Source organism: Euleptes europaea, chromosome 15 (genome assembly GCF_029931775.1).
Source record: "Euleptes europaea isolate rEulEur1 chromosome 15, rEulEur1.hap1, whole genome shotgun sequence".
NCBI lineage: Eukaryota > Metazoa > Chordata > Lepidosauria > Squamata > Sphaerodactylidae > Euleptes > Euleptes europaea.
The window spans coordinates 1,917,253-1,937,069 of record NC_079326.1 but is presented as its reverse complement, the minus strand read 5'-3'; the positions used below and the strand labels follow the sequence as shown (position 1 = coordinate 1,937,069).

Here is a 19,817-nt window from a genome sequence, read left to right as displayed (position 1 = left end):
GATGGGACAGAACCACAGGGACAATCCACCCCTTGCCTTCTTCCTCACTCATTTTTACCCATTTGCTCCATATGGTCTTCAACAACTGTGGGGAAATTTTTTGATCCAGGAACTGGGAGAGGTTCTTTAAGATAGTAAGCAAAGCCTCTCCTTGTTTTGGCAGGAGAGGTGTTGTTTATGTCCATTCAAATGGGAACACCGAATTGGGAAACTGGTCACAGAGACAGCCTGTTCTAGCAGCAAGGCTGGTGAGCTCAGCACCAAGTATCCAGTAAACCCATCACATGCCCAAGCTTGTGTGCACATTTCCTTCCCTCACACAGGCATCTAGAAGTAGCTCCATGCCAGCTTTTCCAGTCTGTGCCTACAAAGCAAGAGGACTGGAGGCGAGAAACTGCATTCCAGCCAGCTTGGCATTTAGACCTCTCTTACTTGCTCCAGAGGAAGAGGACACATCTTTGCGAGACTCTGGAGAAAGTCTTTGCTCCCTGTGCCGTCTCTTACAAATCTCTCTGGCACTCTGAAACTATTTGACTCATGCCATCTGTTTTTCAGCCCAGGCCCACGTGCAGCTGGTGACCTTCAAACAGTCCAAAAAAATACATCTGTTCCCCACCTCTCCCCATTCCTCTTCATGTGCTGGCTCTAAGGCTGGCTGTGACAGAGTATTCATTATGTATGTGGGCAGGGAGTGACCATGACTTAGCAACTGAAAACCCAAGGCAAATAAAATACTGTTATCAACTGTTGTGAACTGACTCCAGCTGATATTGCCCCCAGGCAAAGAAAACAACCATTTGGCTGAAGTCACAAGTGTTACCTAGAGGGATAGCAAATGATCCTCAATCCAACTCATGGTGCTGCTCACAGAGGTCAAAATAAGGGGCTCTCTGATGCCAAGTGGCAATTTGCACTGTAAAAAGTAAAGGTAGTCCCCTGTGCGAGCACCAGGTCATTCCTGACCCACGGGGTGACGTCACATCCCGGCGTTTACGAGGCAGATGGTAGCCGTTTATTGGTTTGACCCCTGTCCTGTCTCACGCCTTCTGATCCTGCGTTCAGAAAACTGAATGCATGGGGACAGGACAGGGTCAAACAGGGGCAGCAGCAGCAGCGGTTCCTTCCCCCCCCCCCCTCTGGACCCACATCTCTCTCTCCCTCTCGCCCCCTGCCCTTCTCGCTCCCCCCCTCACCAGCCGGTGTTTCACCCCACCTCACAGGAGCCTGCAGGGCGGAGCCCCACCATCAGAGGCGAAGTGGCGGCGGCTCCTTCTGGCACCAAAGCGGTGCAATTCTAGCTTCCGCATACCTCCACCCAGCAAAGTTTGCTAGGTGGAGGCAGCAGCAGCTGGAAGTGCATGGTGTTGGCAGCAGAACGAGCTGCTGCCGCTTCACCTATGACGGTGGGGCTCCAGCCCACAGATTGCAGGCTCCTGTGAGGTGGGATGAAACACCGGCTGGTTGGGAGGGGGAGAGGGGGAGAGAGAGACGCAGGTCGGGTGGGAGGAAGGAGTTGCCGCTGCTGCTGCTGCCAGGGCCGGGCGGTGGCTTCTCCCAGCAGGGAGTTTACCGGTGTTCAGAAATGCACCGGCAAACTCCCACATCTGCTTCACTCCTTCCATTTAAATCGGGACAACGCAGAACTTGGAAAACCTGCAGAAGTCCTGGAAATGGGAGGTGTGAACCAGAAGCCAAGTGATGGCCATGCATGCTTACTTCTTCCCGGGAGAAACAGGAATGAACCCACATGGGAAAATGTGGGTTAGATCCTATTATTGTTAGATGGATCTGCAACTGGTTGACAGATCGTACCCAAAGAGTACTAGTTAATGGTTCCTCATCCACTTGGAGAGAGGTGACTAGTGGAGTTCCTCAGGGATCTGTGCTAGGCCCTGTGTTGTTCAACATCTTTATAAATTATTTGGATGAAGGAATTATTTGGATGAAGGAACTAAATTGGGAGGGGTAGCAAATACGGTAGAAGACAGAGCCAAGATGCAGGATGATCTTGACAGGCTGGAGAAATGGGCTAGAACTAATAAAATGCACTTCAACAAAGACAAATGTAAAGTTCTGCATTTAGGTAGGAAAAATCAAATGCATAATTATAGGATGGGGGAGACTTGTTTGAGCAGTAGTGTGTGTGAAAAGGATCTTGGGGTCTTAGTAGACCAAACACTGAACATGAGTCAGCAGTGTGATGCTGTAACTAAAAAGGCAAATGCAGTCTTGGGCTGCATTAACAGAAGTATAGTGTCCAGATCACGCGAAGTGATGGTATCGCTTTACTCTGCTCTGGTTAGACCTCAACTAGAGTACTGTGTTCAGTTTTGGGCACCACAATTTAAGAAAGATGTAGACAAGCTGGAACGTGTCCAGAGAAGGGCAACAAAGATGGTGAGGGTTCTGGAGACCAAGTCCTATGAGGAGAGGTTGAAGGAGCTGGGTATGTTTAGCCTGAAGAGGAGAAGACTGAGAGGGGACATGATAACCATGTTCAAGTACTTGAAGGGCTGTCATATAGAGGAGGGTGCCGAGTTGTTTTTTGTTGCTCAAGAAGGTCGGACCAGAACCAACGGGTTGAAATTAAATCAACAGAGTTTCCATCTAGACATTAGGAAGAATTTTTTAACAGTTAGAGCGGTTCCTCAGTGGAATAGGCTTCCTCAGGAGGTGGTAAGCTCTCCTTCCCTGGAGGTTTTTAAGAAGAGGTTAGATGGCCATCTGTCAGCAATGCTGATTCTGTGACCTTAGGGAGATGATGAGAGGGAGGGCATCTTGGCCATCTTCTGGTCACTAGGGGTGTGGGGGGGAGGTAGTTGTGAATTTCCTGCATTGTGCAGGGGGTTGGACGTGATGGCCCTGGTGGTCCCTTCCAACTCTATGATTCTAGGATAAAACAGCCATACGTTAATGGCCCATGTTTACAGGATGGTTTGCCAGTGCCTTCCCCAGTCATCTACACTTTATCCCCAGCAAGCTGGGTACACATTTTACCAACCTCAGAAGGATGGAAGGCTGAGTCAAACTTGAGCCAGCTACCTGAAACCGACTTCTGTCATGATCAAACTCAGATTGTGAGCAGAGCTTTGACTGCAGTACTGCAGCTGACCACACTCTGCGCCACGGGCCCTAGATGCACTGTGGTTCCTAATAAATCAAACCATTTCCTTCCTGTAAGGGATCTTTCCTGCTTACACTAAAAAGCCCCTTTTGAGCACCTTATTGTGACAACGTTAGGGCAAATATAATATAATGTAAATGCACTTGCAAGGCGAGGGCAGCCCCCTTCTGCACACAGAATCAGCATTGCGCCAGTGGCCTGGTGGTCCAGGGGGGTACACGCCGCTGATGTGCTAACTCTGCATGCAAATCTCCAGTGATTCATGGGGGAGCAGCTTCTGATTTAGCCATAGCTAATGTGGTATATCATAGGGTCGACATGAGTCGGAGGCGACTTGACGGCACTTAACACACACACACAATGTGGTATATAAATCAAGAGAGGGACAACCTAATTTGGGCCAATTATGGGTTTATATTCATAATCATTTATATTTCATTCATAATTCATTTATAATAATTCATAGGTGATTGGAACGCTAAAGTAGGAAACAATGCAGAATCAAATGTTGTTGGCAGATTTGAGCTAGGAGCACGGAATGAAGCAGGAGAACGCCTCGTAGAATTCTGTGAAGACAACAATCTGTTCATTGCGAACACATGTTTCAGGCAACCAAATAGACGATTGTATACATGGACATCACCAGACGGCCAGGATAGAAATCAAATAGATTATATAATTGGAAGCAGAAGATGGAGAAGCGGTATTCTCTCGGCCAAAACAAGACCAGGAGCCGACTGTGGTACAGATCATGAATTGTTAATATCGAAAATCAAGATAAAGCTTAAGAAAAACACCAAAACATTCATAGCACCAAAATACAATCTAAGCAATATTCCGGAAGAGTTTAAAGACCATGTAAGGAACAGATTTGCATTACTGAGTTCAAGTGAATGTAAACCTGAAGATCTATGGGTGGAAACTAGAGATATTATCAAGGAAGAATGTGCAAAGACTATTCCTGTAGCCAAAAGAAAAGAAAAACCTCGATGGATGTCTGAGGAAACTCTTAAAATTGCCAGAGATAGACGAGAAGCAAAAGTAGAAGGTGCAGAAATAGAATCAAAAGTCTAAGTGTAACGTTCCAGCGACTCGCACGTAGAGACAAAGGGACCTATTATAATAACCAGTGTAAAGAAATAGAAGAGAACAACAAAAAAGGAAGAACAAGAGATCTTTTCCACAAGATCCAAGAAATCAAAGGGAAATTTAAAGCCCGGTTAGGCATGCTGAAAGATCAGCATGGAAATACATTAACTGAACAGGACAAAATAAAGAAAAGGTGGGAACAATACACTGCAGAACTATACAGAAGAGATGAAAGGATAACAGATTCTTTCCAAGAAGAATCTTTTGAAGAAGAACCTACAGTTTTAGAAAGTGAAGTGAAAGCTGCATTGAGAGCAATCGGGAGAAACAAATCACCAGGAGCAGATGGGATATCAATAGAGCTATTCCAAGCCACAGAAACGGAGTCCATCAAAATCTTGACAATAGGCCAACAGATATGGAAAACAAAACAATGGCCCACAGACTGGAAACGATCCATTTACATTCCAATTCCTAAGAAAGGAGACATCAAAGATTGCAGCAACTATTGGGCCATCCATTAATTTCTCATGCCAGTAAAGTGATGCTCAAAATCTTACAGCAAAGGCTGTTACCATATATGGAACGAGAAATGCCTGATGTTCAAGCTGGTTTCAGAAAAGGAAGAGGCACTAGAGATCATATTGCAAATATACTCTGGTTACTGGCGCATACAAGAGAATTTCAGAAGAAAATCAGCTTCTGTTTCATAGATTACAGCAAAGCTTTTGACTGCGTGGATTATTTCTTTTCTTCTTCTTTTTATTTTTATTTCCTTTTTTCTTTCCTTTATATGATATTATTAATCATTAATTCTTTTTTTCCTTGGAAAATATAAATGTTAAAGAGATCAATAAATATCAACAATAGTATTAGGATTAGAATTTTGTGCAAAGGAGATTACCAATTTATTACAAGATGAAGGGAGATGTAGGGGAAGTCAATAATTTTAATATGTTACCTATTACCTTTTACTTTTTACTGTTTATGTCATTGTTAAACTATGTGATCAATAATTTTGGAAAAATAATAAAAAATTATTTTAAAAACCATCTTTATAAATGATTTGGATGAAGGAATAGAGGGGATGCTTATTAAATTTGCAGATGATACTAAATTGGGAGGGGTAGCAAATATGGTAGAAGACAGAGCCAGGGTGGGGGGTGGGGTAGGCCTGAGGGGGAGACGCCGCCTTCGCTCAGCTGTTGGGCGGGGCGGGGGTGTTTCAGGACAGGGAAGCACGCAGGGGGGGAGGTTTAAACCCCCACCGCCCCCCTTCCCGGGAGTCCTCACAGGAAGGAGGCCTGGGCCGGGGGTCAAAGATGGTGGTGCTGGGGCGGCTCCTGCTGCTGCTGCTGGGCTCCTGGGCGGCTGGCGCCAGATGTAAGCAGACCCGCGGCCTGGCTTCCTTCACCGGGCGGGAAGGAAGGAGGGTCTCCCCAGAAGGGGCTCCCCTCCCCCCCCCGCCCTGGCTTCCCCTCCCCCACCAGCCCCCTCCCCCCACGGGCGAAGGCGGCATCTCCCCCTCAGGCCTACCCCACTCCCACCCCCGGCCTTCCTTTCTTCCCTCTCCCACTTCCCCCTCAGCGATCCCCGCTGCACGGAGGCCGGGAGAGCGGAAGGGAAGGAGGAAGGGCGGTGGGATCTGGCCTCGCTCTCCACCCGCCCTGCCCAGCCTCCGTGCAGTGAGGGGGGGAGGCGGAGGCCGGGCAGTGCCGGGCTCGCCTGGGCCAGGGGCGGGTGGGAGCAGAGGCGCCCCACGGGGACTGAACTGGGGGCCTCCTGCTATGCCCAAGCAGAGGCTCGGCCACTGAGCCACGGGCCCCTCCTCGGGAAGCTGCCTTCTGCTGAACCAGTCCCCCCCACCTCGGTCCATCAAAGTCAGTACTCTCTACTCAGACCGGCAGCAGCTCTCCAGGGTCCCAGGCAGAAAAGGGTCTTTCAGATCACCTACTTGCCTAGTGCCTTTAACTGAAGATGCCACTGGGGATTGAACCTGGGACCTCCTGCATGCCCAGCAGAGGCTCCACCACTGAGCTCACAGCCCCCTCCCCATGGCTCTCCAGGGTCTCAGGCAGAAAGGGTCTTTCCCATCACCTACCTGCCCGGTCCCTTTAACTGGAGATGCCGCTGGGGATTGAACTTAGGACCTCCTGCATGCTGAGCAGAGGTTCCGCCACTGAGCTCACAGCCCCCTCCAAAATACACATGAACACATGAAACTGCTTTCTAATGAATCAGACCCCCCCCCTGGTCCATCCAATTCAGTATTGTCTACTCAGACTGGCAGCAGATCTCCAGGGTCTCAGGCAGGGGGTCTTTCACATCACCTACCTGCCCGGGCTCTTTAACTGGAGAAGCCGAAGATTGAACCTGGGGCCTTCTGCATGCCAAGCAGAGGCTCTGCCACTGAACCACGGCCCCTTCCCCATTACGCCACTCTTGCACATATCTAGGTGCAAGTGGGAAGGGAGAGGCCTTCAAGCCCTCCTGCTCCAGCCAGTGGGTGGGGCCTGGGGGGTAGGTTCTGCAGAGAAGAAGAAGAAGAAGAAGGGGCCCAGAGAAGAAGAAGAGGCCCCTTTCTCTGCAAAACTCAATCATCCCCACCTGCAGTTTAACCTCTCCCCCTCCCGCGCTTCCCGGTCCCGAGGCTCAGCTGTTGGGCGGGGACCCCCCACCCGGCTTCCAGGGATTCCCTGTACAGAACGGGGGGGGGGAGGTTAAACTGCTCTGCGCTGCCTAGGCAGGCAGCGCAGAGAAGTTTAAATACCCCCCGCCCGGCTTCCAGGGAGTCCCTGGAAGCTGGGGGGGGGGGGTCTTGAAAGTTCTCCATGCTGCCATCCCAGGCAGCGCAGAGGAGTTTAAAGACCCCCCCACACACACGGGCTTCCAGGGACCCCCCCGCCGGGCTTCCAGGGACTCCCTGGAAGCCGGGCGGGGGGTCTTGAAAGTGCTCTGTGCTGCCTGGGATGGCAGCGCGGAGGAGTTTAAAGACCCCCCCGCCGGGATTCCCTGGAAGCCGGGCGGGGGGGGGGTCTTGAAAGTGCTCTGCGCTGCCTGGAATGGCAGCGCAGAGGAGTTTAAAGACCCCCCCTGCCGGGCTTACAGGGAGTCCCTAGAAGCCAGGCGGGGGGGGGGGGTCTTTAAACTGCTCTGCGCTGCCTGGATGGCAGCGCGGAGGAGTTTAACCTCCAGGAGTTTAACCTCCAGAGCTTCCAGGTCCCGAGGCTCAGTTTCCATCCCAGGCAGCGCAGAACACTTTCAAGACCCCCCCCCCCCGCCCAGCTTCCAGGGAGTCCCTAGAAGCCGGGCGGGTCCCCGCCCAACAGCTGAGCCTCGTACCGGGAATGGGGGGGGGAGGTAAAACTGTTCTGCGCTGCTTAGGCAGGCAGCGCAGAGCAGTTAAAAGACCCCTGCCCGGCTTCTAGGGACTCCCTGGAAACCGGACAGGGGTCTTTATTCGGCAGAATATTTTTTCTTGTTTTCCTTCCTCTAAAAACTAGGTGCGTCTTATGGTCAGGTGCATCTTATGGAGCAAAAAATACAGTATAAATATCATGTTTTGTTCTGTAAAACTTAGAACTGTGATACTTTGTAAACTAGCTTGTTTTGCTTATATTCTGTTACATTTATTGCATTTATACTGATTTAATACTAATAATTCTGAAGCTAGCAATAAAAAGAATTTAACTAATTCAATTAGATTGCCTCATTACTTTGTGGTGGCTAATTTTAACAAGGAAACATACCTTTCAGTGAGGTATAAATCCTATAGATTTAGTCACTGATAACAGTAATTGAGCTTCTTCAGATACCCTATTAAACGTGCTGCTTTAGACTATATCAGTATCTTTCCTGATACTGAGCCAGCTTGGTATAGTGGTTAAGAGTTGAGTGGTGGACTCTAATCTGGTGAACCAGGTTGGTTTCCCTACTCCTACACATTAAGCCAGCTTGGGCTAGTTAGAGCTCTCACAGCCCGACCTACCTCACAGGGTGTCTGTTGTGGGGAGGGGAAGGGAAGGTGATTGTAAGCCGGTTTGATTCTTTCTTAAGTGGTAGAGAAAGTTGGCATATAGAAATTGACTCCTTCTCCTCCTCATCTTCTTCTTCTGTCCACGACACCCCTTTTTACACTTAAATAAGTGCACCACTGCAATTTTAGTTGATGTTTGTACTTATTACTCTTTCATCTTTTAGGGATTAATTTCTCTGCTCATCTTGGCCTTCCTCTTAAACAAAGACCTTGTTGGGAGTACCCCTGATTCCCATTAGAGGCATAGCTAAGCCTTTTGCCCCACTAGGTGTCAGCATTCTGGCCATGGCATGAACCCCAATGGCTACTCAGCCAGGGTCCAACAATGGCCCAGCAGAGTGACAGAGATCAGGAAGGCAATTATTAGGTTATATTACGGAAGGAAGGGATTAAAATAGGGAATTATGAAGCAGGAGTTACCAGCCAATCACCTCTCCAGGTGTTGTAGGAAGGGTCAAGCTCCTGTGAGGGCTGTGGGCTGTGGGTGGACCTACCTCCTCTTTAGCCTGGCCTTTAAAAGTCAGAGAAAAGGCAAAGAGGACAGACCAGTGTGGGCTTCAAGCAGCAGAAGAGCCAGCCAGGGGATAGAAGGAGGATTGGGATGAACCCCCTCCCGTTTCCACAGCTGATGTCTCAAAAAGAGCAGGTAACCAACCTGCTGTACAGGACATTGGACTATTGGAAGGGAGCCCAAATGTGAAACATGTCAGATCTCTTGCCTCTTCCATTTGCCAGTACTCTCAGTACTGCCTTCATTTCCTTCATTCTGAAATGTTTTCATACACTCTCAAAGAAGCACTTCACAAATACTTTCCACTTCCTTAAATGGTGCTACACCTGGAGATGAGGGGAAGCAGTAGAAAGGACCCCATATTGACCCTGTATGACTAACTAAGAAGAAGAAGAGTTGGTTTTTATATGCTGACTGTCTCTACTACTTAAGGGAGAATCAAACCGGCTTACAATCACCTTCCTTTCCCCTCCCCGCAACAGACACCCTGTGAGGTGAGTGAGGCTGAGAGAGCATGACTTGCCCAAGGTCACCCAGCTGGCTTTGTGTGTAGGAGTGGGGAAACAAATCCAGTTCACCAGATTAGCCTCCACCGCTCATGTGGAGGAGTGGGGAATCAGACTCAGTTCTCCAGATCAGACTCCACCACTCCAAACCACCACTCTTAACCACTACACCATGCTGGCTCTTCTTCTTCTGTCCACGACACCCCTTTTTACACTTAAATAAATGCACCACTGCAATTTTAGAGGAATTAGAAAGGAATTAAAGACTGATTCCTTGCCTGGAGACCTTGAGGGCATCTATCCTTGGCACAAAGTAACAAGTCCTACCAGAGTTTCCCGCATATGCCTTTGTGTCTTCAAAATGTATCACAGCATCCTTCAAAAATGCAATCAGTTTGAACTATGGCTTCATTAGAATGTTCTCTATTTAATCACTTTCTATGTTAGCTGAAATATTCTTGGAGTTCCCCCATCCAGCAAGTACAATCATGCTCACGGTGCTTCTTCACAAATGACTTTTGCTGTGGTTACTCTGGCTCTGGAGATATATGTTGCATGATGGTTCAGAGTGAGAGCTTTAGCAGGGGATCCAGACAGTACCCCACGAAACTGCTAGTGGAAATATCCCACTTTCATTCTTACAGAGTGGCTTCCTTTAACATGGCATTTTCTACCATATCAAAATGGCTGCAGGAATACAGACATATCCTTAGCTAGCAAGCTTCAAGATAATCCTTGTGTTTTATACAATCCAGAGAAACAGGAAATCCTAGGAATATCCCTATAATATACAGAAAATACTTGTTTTTAAATGAGTTGAAATAATTTTGGTAGTATACAAGTGTGCTTGTACCTGAAAACCAAGTTATATGTAATGGGAGATGTGTCCACCTACCCTCCAGGCTATCTTCATGATGCATGTTGAAGTTTTCATAGGAGTCCCAGCGGATGAGTGGATCTGAGGTGTTGTAGTCTACAGAAACACTGGGGCCATTCTCAAGATGTTCCATGCCTTTGAAGCAAAGACAGAAGGCTTTCAGTAACAAACCTGCGTTCACTGATGGAAGAAATCAGTTGTATGAGAAATGAGAGGGATGGAAAAAACAAACGTAAAAGGAAGCAGAGAAGAAATAAAAGAGAGCAGTAGGGCCACTGGAACACAGATGTGAGCGTGCATGATGAGATTAAGGATGGAGAATCCAGAAATTTGTCAGATGAAAGGAACTGATGCATGAAGAAACTAAAGCCTGAGTCAAGTTACAGCCAGGGAATCTACCCAAGGAAGTGGAACTAGGGAGGCAGGAGCAACACAAGACTAGCAGTCCAGGTAGGACTGCCCCAAAACAGTGCCTCCAAATCCGAGCCTGGAAAGACAGTTCAGAAGGATACCAGGACTGATGGTATCAAAAGCCACTGAGAGGTCCAGAAGAATTAACAGTGTCGGACTCTTGCTGTCCATCTCCGGGTGCCAGTCATCCACCAGGTGACCAAGGCTGTTTCAGTCTCATAGCCAAGTCTGAAACTAAACTGGAAAGGATCCAAACAACCCATTTCATCAAGAATGCTTGAAGTTCTCCAGTCACTAGGTGTGTGCTCCCAAAAAAATCAGTATTATTAGAATTTGGGTATATTAGACCCAAATTGTTTTAGTATTTCTGAAAAAAGCTGAATCCCCATACCAATATGTGTTATTTCCGGCTTTTCTTGGATAACTGAAAAAGTTTTTGCTCCATTATACTCTATGGGGCTCGGGGGGGATTTTTTTTAGGTAGAGGCATCAAATTTGCAGCATGGCTGCTGGTGACTCTCCTTACAACAACCCGAGTTTGGTTAAGATTGGGTCAGGGGGTTCAATTTTATGGGCCCCCATTTTTCCTCCATTGGAAAACAACAATGGAGGATGGATGGGGCACCCTCGTTGGGAACCGATAAAATTGGACCCCCAAGCTCAGGGGTTCTTCTATGGAGGGTCACCAGCAGTTATGCTGCAAATTTGGTGCCTTTACCTTAAATAGGCTTCAGTGGAATGTAAATGCCTCCAGTGAAGCCTATAGGGAATCCCAAAATGCCAAAAAAGCCGATTTCCCCCCAGAGATTTTCGGATTCAGCTTTTCTCACTGCTGTCAAAGGGCGCCTTTTTGGTTGGCTGAAAAAAGTCAAAAAGGTATTTTCTGGCTTAGGGGGGTGGGGAGGTTAGCAAAGCCAAATGCACACTCCTGCCAGTCACCACCCATTCAATCACCTTGCTCAAGAATGGAACATTTGAAACTGGTTGACAGTTACTGAGTTCTCCTAGGGTCTAGGGTAGGCTTCTTTAGAAGTAGATGCACCATAACCTGTTTCAAGGAGACATTAACTACCTCTCATACCCAGTCAGCCAGCACCCTCCCCCCACCAACAGATTTAAATAGCCAGAAAGGGCAAGGATCATACAAGCAGGTAGTACACTTCAGCCTTCCAAAGATGCTGTCCACATCCTCAAAATGAATAAACTTAAAAGTATCCCAAACAGCTAGACAAGTTGGCACCCTGGCACGATCTGACCCTGTCACTGTAATGCAGAGTCCAAGTTGGAATGTACATGAGATTTTATCAGCAAACTGTTGAGCAAAAGATTACATTTTTACCTTGAATCTTCTCTGGGCCGTATGAAAACACAAACTCCACCTTCCCATACTCTGGAAAACGCTCATCTGCAATGAAAAAGAAAACAACATATTCAATATCACTATATGTCCATGCTGATTATGACATGTAATACAGAGCACACACCCTGTTTAAACGGAAAACTGTGGTCAACGGAAAGAAGAGATCCTTTAGGGGATACTAGCATAAAGTTATCAATTTTGCTGTCCAATTATCTTGGGGAAAGGGTTTCTGGAGCCATCACAAAAAGGTCTTGCTAACTGCCATGGCTGTTACTGCCAGAACTGGCATGTTTCACTTGTTGTCTCAGGATGATTAATCCCAAGGATGATACCAGCACAGCTACAGGTATGGACACATGAACATATGAAGCTGCCTTATACTGAATCACACCATCAGTACATCAAAGTCAGTCTTGTCCACTCAGTCTGGAAGCAGCTCTCCCAGGTCTCAGTCAGAGGTCTTTCACATCACCTTGTTGCTGGTATTTTTAACAGGAGATGCCAGGGATTGAACCTGTGACCTTCTGAGCCAGCGTGGTGTATTGGTTAAGAGCGGTGGTTTGGAGTGGTGGATTCTGAACTGGAGAACCGGGTTTGATTCCCCACTCCTCCACATGAGCGGTGGAGGCTAATCAGGTGAACTGGATTTGTTTCCCCACTCCTCCACATGAAGCCAGCTGGGTGACCTTGGGCCAGTCACAGCACTCACAGAGTTCTCTCAGCCCCACCTACCTCACAGGGTGTCTGTTATGGGGAGGGGAAGGGAAGGTGATGGTAAGCCGGTTTGATTCTCCTTTAAGTGGTAGAGAAAGTTGGCATATAAAAGCAAACTCTTCTTCTTCTGCATGCCAAGCAGAGGCTCTGCCACTGAGCCATGGACCCTCCCCAATATATGATATTTGAGATATATATATTTGATAGTGGTATGGTGCTCCATTATATATTTTAATTTTATATGTATTATTTGATCTTATTGGTTGTTAACTTATTTGTTATGATGTTGTTTTAAATGTTGCAAGTCACCCCTTGGGTGACTAAAAAATCAGGATGGATGGATGGATGGATGGATGGATAGATAGATAGACGGATAGATAGACAGACAGACAGACAGACAGACAGACAGACAGACAGACAGACAGATAGATAGATAGATAGATAGATAGATAGATAGACAGACAGACAGACAGACAGACAGACAGATATCTGAAGCCTAAAGCCTGGTTCACACATGCAGGAGAATGAGGTGACAATAAGGTAGTAGAACCCTGGTGGTAGAACACACCACCAGACAGCAAGGGGTATTCCAGCTTTTATTGTGTCTTTGCATAAAATACTCTCTGCGAAATACAAGCTACCCCATCTTTGCTTCTGCACCAGGTTTCTGTTTACAATGATTTTTTTAACATTGGTGAAACATTTCACAATGCTGTCGAAGGCTTTCACGGTCAGAGTTCATTGGTTCTTGTAGGCTATCCGGGCTGTGTGACCGTGGTCTTGGTATTTTCTTTCCTGATGTTTCGCCAGCAGCTGTGGCAGGCATCTTCAGAGGAGTAACACTGAAGGATAGTGTCTCTCAGTGTCAAGTGTGTAGGAAAAGTAATATATAGTCAGAAGGGGGGTCATTGTCTGGGTCATTGAGCTGAGTCATTGTCCTGCAAAGTATTAAAGGTAATGCGCTAATCATTGTCCTGTAAGTACCAAGATAATGTGCTAATGAGGGTGTGGAATGTTAATGTGGAACCATTGTATCCTGAAGTGATCTGTTAACATGTGTAATCCAAAACTAATCCGCAAGGCTACTACAGTCCACAATGCAATTGTCCACCTGCAGCATTCAGCCACCTAATTCTCATGAATATGTGGACCAGGCCTTAGACTGTAACAAAAGTTATTCCCTGCGTTGATTTATGAAAGTGTGTGTGTGTATCTCATAACGACTGGACGGATTCCAAATGCTGTTAAGAAGGAGGCCTATGTGAATTTAAACAGGAAAACTCAGTCTCCAACAATTCTCACCTTTAAAAGCATCATCCAAGTCCTCCTTGTTGAAGACAATGGCCAGGTCATGAATAGCACAAGTATGAAACTGCACTCGAAAGATCACATCCCGGGTCGGGTTATGGAACTTTTTATGATAACATTTCAGCTGTCAGGGGTGGGAACAGGGGAGAAAAGAGTCATCAGGTTGGAGATATGCCAGTGAGAAAATGAACTATTTTATCCTCCCCCAAAAAACCTATTACATGCATCCAAAGCAGATTACGGGCTGCAGCTTTTAATTGTGGAAAAATCACCAGTGGAAGCTGCATCCACACTGGTAGAAAACAGAAACATGACACTCTTTACCAAGATGTCTCCCTTCAGGAGCAGTCCAGGCTCTATGGTGATGCAGATGCTGGTCTGGCTGTCTCCTTGCACATTGCTGTATGGAAGAAGAAGGAAACTAAGCAAGGAGGGTAGCCAACCACTTAGCTGGGATGTTACTTCCTTAGGATAAGCCTAGATAGCAGGTTCCCTCTGTAACAGTAAGATGAAAGTTGGTGGAAACTTCACCTTACAGAAGAAGTACCACCTAGCATAGGAATCAGATGCTACACCTGTTGCCATTGTGCTATGGCTGCTTTGCCACCCACAGTGATCCATTTGGACTAGAAGAATCCACCACATGGAAACCAGTTAGTACCCAGGACAGCAGACCAACACAACCAGGAGCAAACAGTACAGAGTTAAAACTAGCCACCAAAATGACTGGCTGGAATGTTTGTACCAACTTATCTTCAGACAGTTTGTCCCCGAGTGTACCACAGGTAGCTTGTACAAACCACAGTTCCTCTGTTGAGTCAGTCAGTTCTTGTGGCAAAACTTAAGGCCAAACTGTATGTGACAGAGTCCATTATCAGAATTTCAGGCAGATAAACTGTAAGAAGCAGCATCAGGAATAGGGCGGCAATCAGGATCAGGACCCCCTGAACCTTTTCCCTGACCAGAAATCCCCCCCCCCCCCATCCACAACTGCTTTAAGCTCCAGGAGGAGAACAAGGTTGTCCTCCATGAAAGAGACATAAAAGCTTCTCCCATTGTTGGAAATAGAGATGGGAAGGCCTGGAAAAAAATGGAAAAATTGGGGGGGAAACAGGTTTTTTCCCGCCCCCCCCAAAAAAACCCCCACCTTTGGAAAAAACAAACAAACCCTGTTTTCCCCCCAATTTTTATGGTTTTTCCCCAGGCCTTCCCATTTCTAGTTGGAAGCCCTTGAGTGTTACTGCAGATGCCCCTCTGGCTATTTACTATTCCTATGCAGTTTAAGGAGGCTTCAGTATGAGACTGCTTCCCTGTTTTTCAGGTTTTCATGAACCTCCCAAGGCAAGGTGCATGGCTGTGTGATTCTAAAGACGTCCCAAGAGCAAAGCACAGTCTGGTAAGCAGTAAGAGCCCTCCAGGATCCCACTTCCACCCATGTATGCTCAAATATTCAGGGACAGAAGGGAATCTGAGTGCAGGAAATCAAAAGACTAGTGTCAAGGCAATATTTACTATATTCCAGATGTGTAGACAGGCTGCATAGCTTGGTATATCTTGAGGAAGGGTCGGCATCCTAGGAAACATAAATCAGAGATAAAGAGAAAGGGGCTTTCATTAGTCAGGGAGATTAGCTATGGAGAAGGGAGTGCAAACAGTAAGAGGCCAAAACAAACAGTCTAGCCCAGAAAAGAGGTTTTTGGTCAAACTTCCTGCCCTCTAGTTAACAGGGGGCCAGCTCTAGAACAGTGATAGATGTGGGGCACTGTCAGGCAACAGGATTGTGCAGCATCTTACTTTACCATGACTCATAAGAGGTTTAGATCTCCCCTCGAAGGTATCTTGCCCAACCCTCTGTTTCAGAAACATATACAGAGTGCCCCCCCCCCCCAAGCAACTAGAAACAGAACATATTTTTGCTTGGGCAAAACTCAATTGATAGGCCTGCTGCATGGAGGTATGCAACCAAAGTCAGAATGAGGACTGAGGTTCTCACTATTTTCAGGAAAATTCACACAAAAAGCTGTGTAGCCTGTTCATAAATTACTGACTTCAGATAGTCTTGGTGCATTTATGTCCTTGAAAAAAATCAATAACTTAACACACTTTAGGGAAGTGTTCATTCTACAGTGTTAAAGCACCATTACTGAGTGACTGAAAAAAATTTGGGTGGCCAAATTACAAAAGGAGCAAAGCCCTTCTCCCTTTCAATTGCTGTAATTTCCCCATTGCTATTACACAGTGATTGATGTAATTGCTGCAACAGAACTTCAGTTTTCCTCACTGTCTTGGAAAAGCTAGAAACAGCACTCCTCGCAGAAGATCTGTTTCCTCTGAAAACCTCTTCCAGCAGTGGTGACACAGGGCACATTAATACTAACCATTCCATCTAGCCAGGTATAACAGGGCCATCATGCAGCCTGCCTCTCTACAGCTGCTTATGCAACCTCACTATTACTGGAAGTCTACTGTGACTCCTATGTCATGTAATAGCCACAAGTCACTGCTTCTCCAGAGGGTACTCATTTAAGCAGTGAACACCTATGCAGTCACTGCAGTATAAGCACGTTTAATTCAAGGGACTCTGACAGGAGTAGCTCTACATAAGACTTCACCGTAAAACCCATAACATGTTGTTGCTAATGATATTTTGCTAATGATAGTTGTTGCTAATGATAGTTGTCCCAATAATGTAATTGATCATATATATATTCTGCATCATATATATATAGTGAGGGAAAAAAGTATTTGATCCCCTGCTAAATTTGCCCGTTTGCCCTCTGACGAAGAAATGACCAGTCCATAATTTTAATGGTAGGTTTATTGTAGCTGTGAGCAACAGGAAAAACCCCAGAAACCCAGTAGACAAAAGTCAGAGATTGATGTGCATTATAATGAGTGAAATAAGTATTTGATCCCCTATCAACCAGCCAGATTAGGGGTAGGGGTAGGGTTCTGCTGTCGACAGAAGCAATCAATCCATCAGATTCCAAACTAGCCACCATGACCAAGACCAAAGAGCTGTCCAAGGATGTCAGGGACAAGACTGTAGACCTGCACAAGGCTGGACTGGGCTACAAGACTATTGCCAAACAGCTTGGTGAGAAGGTGACAACCCTAACCCTAACCGTCAACCTCCCTTGGTCTGGGGCTCCATGCAAGATCTCATCTCGTGGAGTTGCAATGATCATGAGAACGGTGATGAAGCAGCCCAGAACTACACGGGGGGGACTTGTCAATGATCTCAGGGCAGCTGGGACCATAGTCACCATGAAAACAGTTGGTAACACACTACGCCGTGAAGGACCGAGATCTTGCAGAGCCCGCAAAGTCCCCTTGCTCAAGACAGCACATGTACAGGCCCGTCTGCAGTTTGCCAATGCACATCTGAATGATTCAGAGGAGAACTGGGTGAAAGTGTTGTGGTCAGATGAGACCAAAATCGAGCTCTTTGGCATCAACTCAACTCGCCGTGTTTGGAGGAGGAGGAATGCTGCCTACGACCCCAAGAACACCATCCCCACCGTCAAACATGGAGGGGGACATATTATGCTTTGGGGGTGTTTTTCTGCTAAGGGGACAGGACAAAACACCCCCACAAAACACCTTCACCGCATCGAAGGGACGATGGACGGGACCATGTGCCACTGCAAGACAAAACCTTCTGGGCTGGCGACCCAGTAGGAGACCAGACCGGTGGCTTCCTGGGCTGTGGCCGGGATCCAGGCTGGGCCCGCTCCGTAGTTGCGGGTGTAGACCGGGTCGTCCTGCTCTATGACTCTCGGGTTGGCAGTTGAGTCCTTGTGGGCCGGACACTCTGGCACGAGGTCGGGGTGTAGCTGTTTGAGAAGGGTCTTTGGGCAGCAGCCCATGAGTAGTTCGGCTGGGCTCCTGCCGGTCATGGAGTTTGGGGTGATGTGCTGTGTCAGGAGGAAGTCCGCCATCCTCGCGTCCCAGTCTCTGTGGATGATGCGGCCCAGCGCGTCTTTGGTTGTGCGCACCATGCGCTCGGCCTGGCCGTTGGTGGCGGGGTGGAACGGAGCGGAGGTCACGTGACGAATCAAGTTGTTCGCCATGAATTCTTGAAATTCGGCTGATGTGAATTGGGCCCCGTTGTTCGAGACCACTGTGTCCGGCAATCCGTGCATCGCGAAGAGCTGCCGCAGCACCTGAACAACTACTCGGGCGGTCATGGAGGTTGGGACCATGACCCGGCTCCCCCAGAGCAAACAGCCCTTGTGTAGGGATAGCTCGTGCTGGCGGGTGGCGAATGGCTTGAACTCCCCGTCCGGCCGGGTTGCCAGCCACCCCTTCCCCACCCAGTTGAGAACCCAGGCAAGGGTTTGGTCCTTCGTCGTGTGGGCGGCGATGTCTGCTGCGTGCAGGAGCGGCTCCAGCAGGGTCTCCAGCAGGAGTACGTCGTGGGCCGGGGAAGGGTCGGGTCCATTGAGCGGCAGTCGGCTGAGGGCGTCAGCATTGGTGATGCTCCTCCCGGGTCGATGCAGGAGCCTGAAGTCATAGGCGTTGAGGAAGATTGACCAGCGGAGCATGTGGGGGGACAGGATCTGCAGTGTCTGGCGATCCGGCACGAACAGGCCCAGGAGCGGCTTGTGGTCCGTCATGATGGTGAAGGGACGGCCGTACACGTAATCGTGGAATTTCTTGATGCCGGCCATAATGGCGAGTGCCTCCCGGTCAATCTGGGCATAGTTGCGTTCCGCCAAGGAGAGAGTCTGGGAGTAGAAGGCGATCGGGGCCTCCCGACCATCTGGCAACAGGACGTTGAGGACAGCGCTGATGCCATAGGGCTGGTGCGGGGCCCGTCGACCACGACGAGGCAGAGACGGCTCGAGAACTGCTGGAACCGTAAGTTCACGTGGGTGACACCCCGGACCGGCACTCGAGACGTTGGTAGTCGGAGATGATAATGATGCCGGTCGGCTGCAGCTTTGGGAGTGTGGCGCGGCGCTCCAGGTCACGGAAGGTGTCCATGGAGTTGATGGAAAGGGCCAACCCTGAGTCGACCTCCATCTCGCACGGGGTGCCCTCAATCTGGATGGTGACGGAGACTTTCTCCACGCCGTGGACTTTATGCAGCTGGATGCTCCGGACGTTGTGACGGCAGCGGCACGGCGACAAACGGTCACCGTCGGCCAATTTGTGGACAAGCTGGGCGGCGCCATCTTTCTTGCCAGGTCCCGGCGAGTGCCCCTTCTTGGCAGACCGGCAGGCCTTGGTGACATGGCCCACCCTGCCGCAGCCCCAGCACTCTGCATGGCGGAATCGGCAAGTGTGACGGTTGTGAGGTTCACCGCAGCTGGCGCACGGGCGAGCCACTGGGCCCCACGACCTGTGCCCCCAGGCAGCATCTTGTGTGCCTCATCCTTGTCGCTGGCGCTGTCGTAGTGGATGGGAGCCGGAGCCGACGGAGGGGGGCAGAGCCCCGGTCACCCAGACGGTCAGCCCGCGTTGAGGCCTCTGCCGCCATGGCTTCCTTGACGGCTGCAGTCAGGGAGACATCCTTCTTGGTGACGGGTCTGTGGTGCACCTTCTCGTTCCACAGTCTGAAGACAAACTGGTCTCGCAGCGTGCCATCGAGGTCCGGGAAGGCGCAGAAACGGGCAGTCTGGCGGAGGGCCACGAGGTATGCGGCGACGGACTCGCCGGGATCCTGGTCCCACAGGTGGAAGGCCAGGCGGCAAGTGAGCTGTGTGGGCTGGGGTGCGAAGTGGTTCCCCAGCACGACCATGATGTCGTCGAATGGCGTCTCACTCAGCTTAGCGGGGGCCAGCAAGGACTGGGCGAGCTGGAAGGTCCGAGGGCCACACATGCTGAAGAACAGCGAGCGCTTCTTGCCAGCATCCATGACATCATTGGCATCCAA

General features: G+C 48.7%; 1 protein-coding gene across 1 annotated transcript in view; it reads right to left on the bottom strand.

The window, feature by feature from the left end:
• TNS1 (tensin 1) overlaps positions 1-19,817 on the bottom strand; it is a 361,563-nt gene that overhangs the window by 238,824 nt on the left and 102,922 nt on the right. Inside the window, exons 10-14 of the mRNA XM_056861619.1 lie at positions 15,449-15,509; positions 14,261-14,336; positions 13,931-14,060; positions 11,894-11,959; positions 10,162-10,278 (exon numbers count right to left, since the gene is read on the bottom strand). Of these exons, the coding sequence (XP_056717597.1) occupies positions 10,162-10,278; positions 11,894-11,959; positions 13,931-14,060; positions 14,261-14,336; positions 15,449-15,509 (450 nt within the window). The remainder of the gene's footprint in view (positions 1-10,161; positions 10,279-11,893; positions 11,960-13,930; positions 14,061-14,260; positions 14,337-15,448; positions 15,510-19,817) is intronic.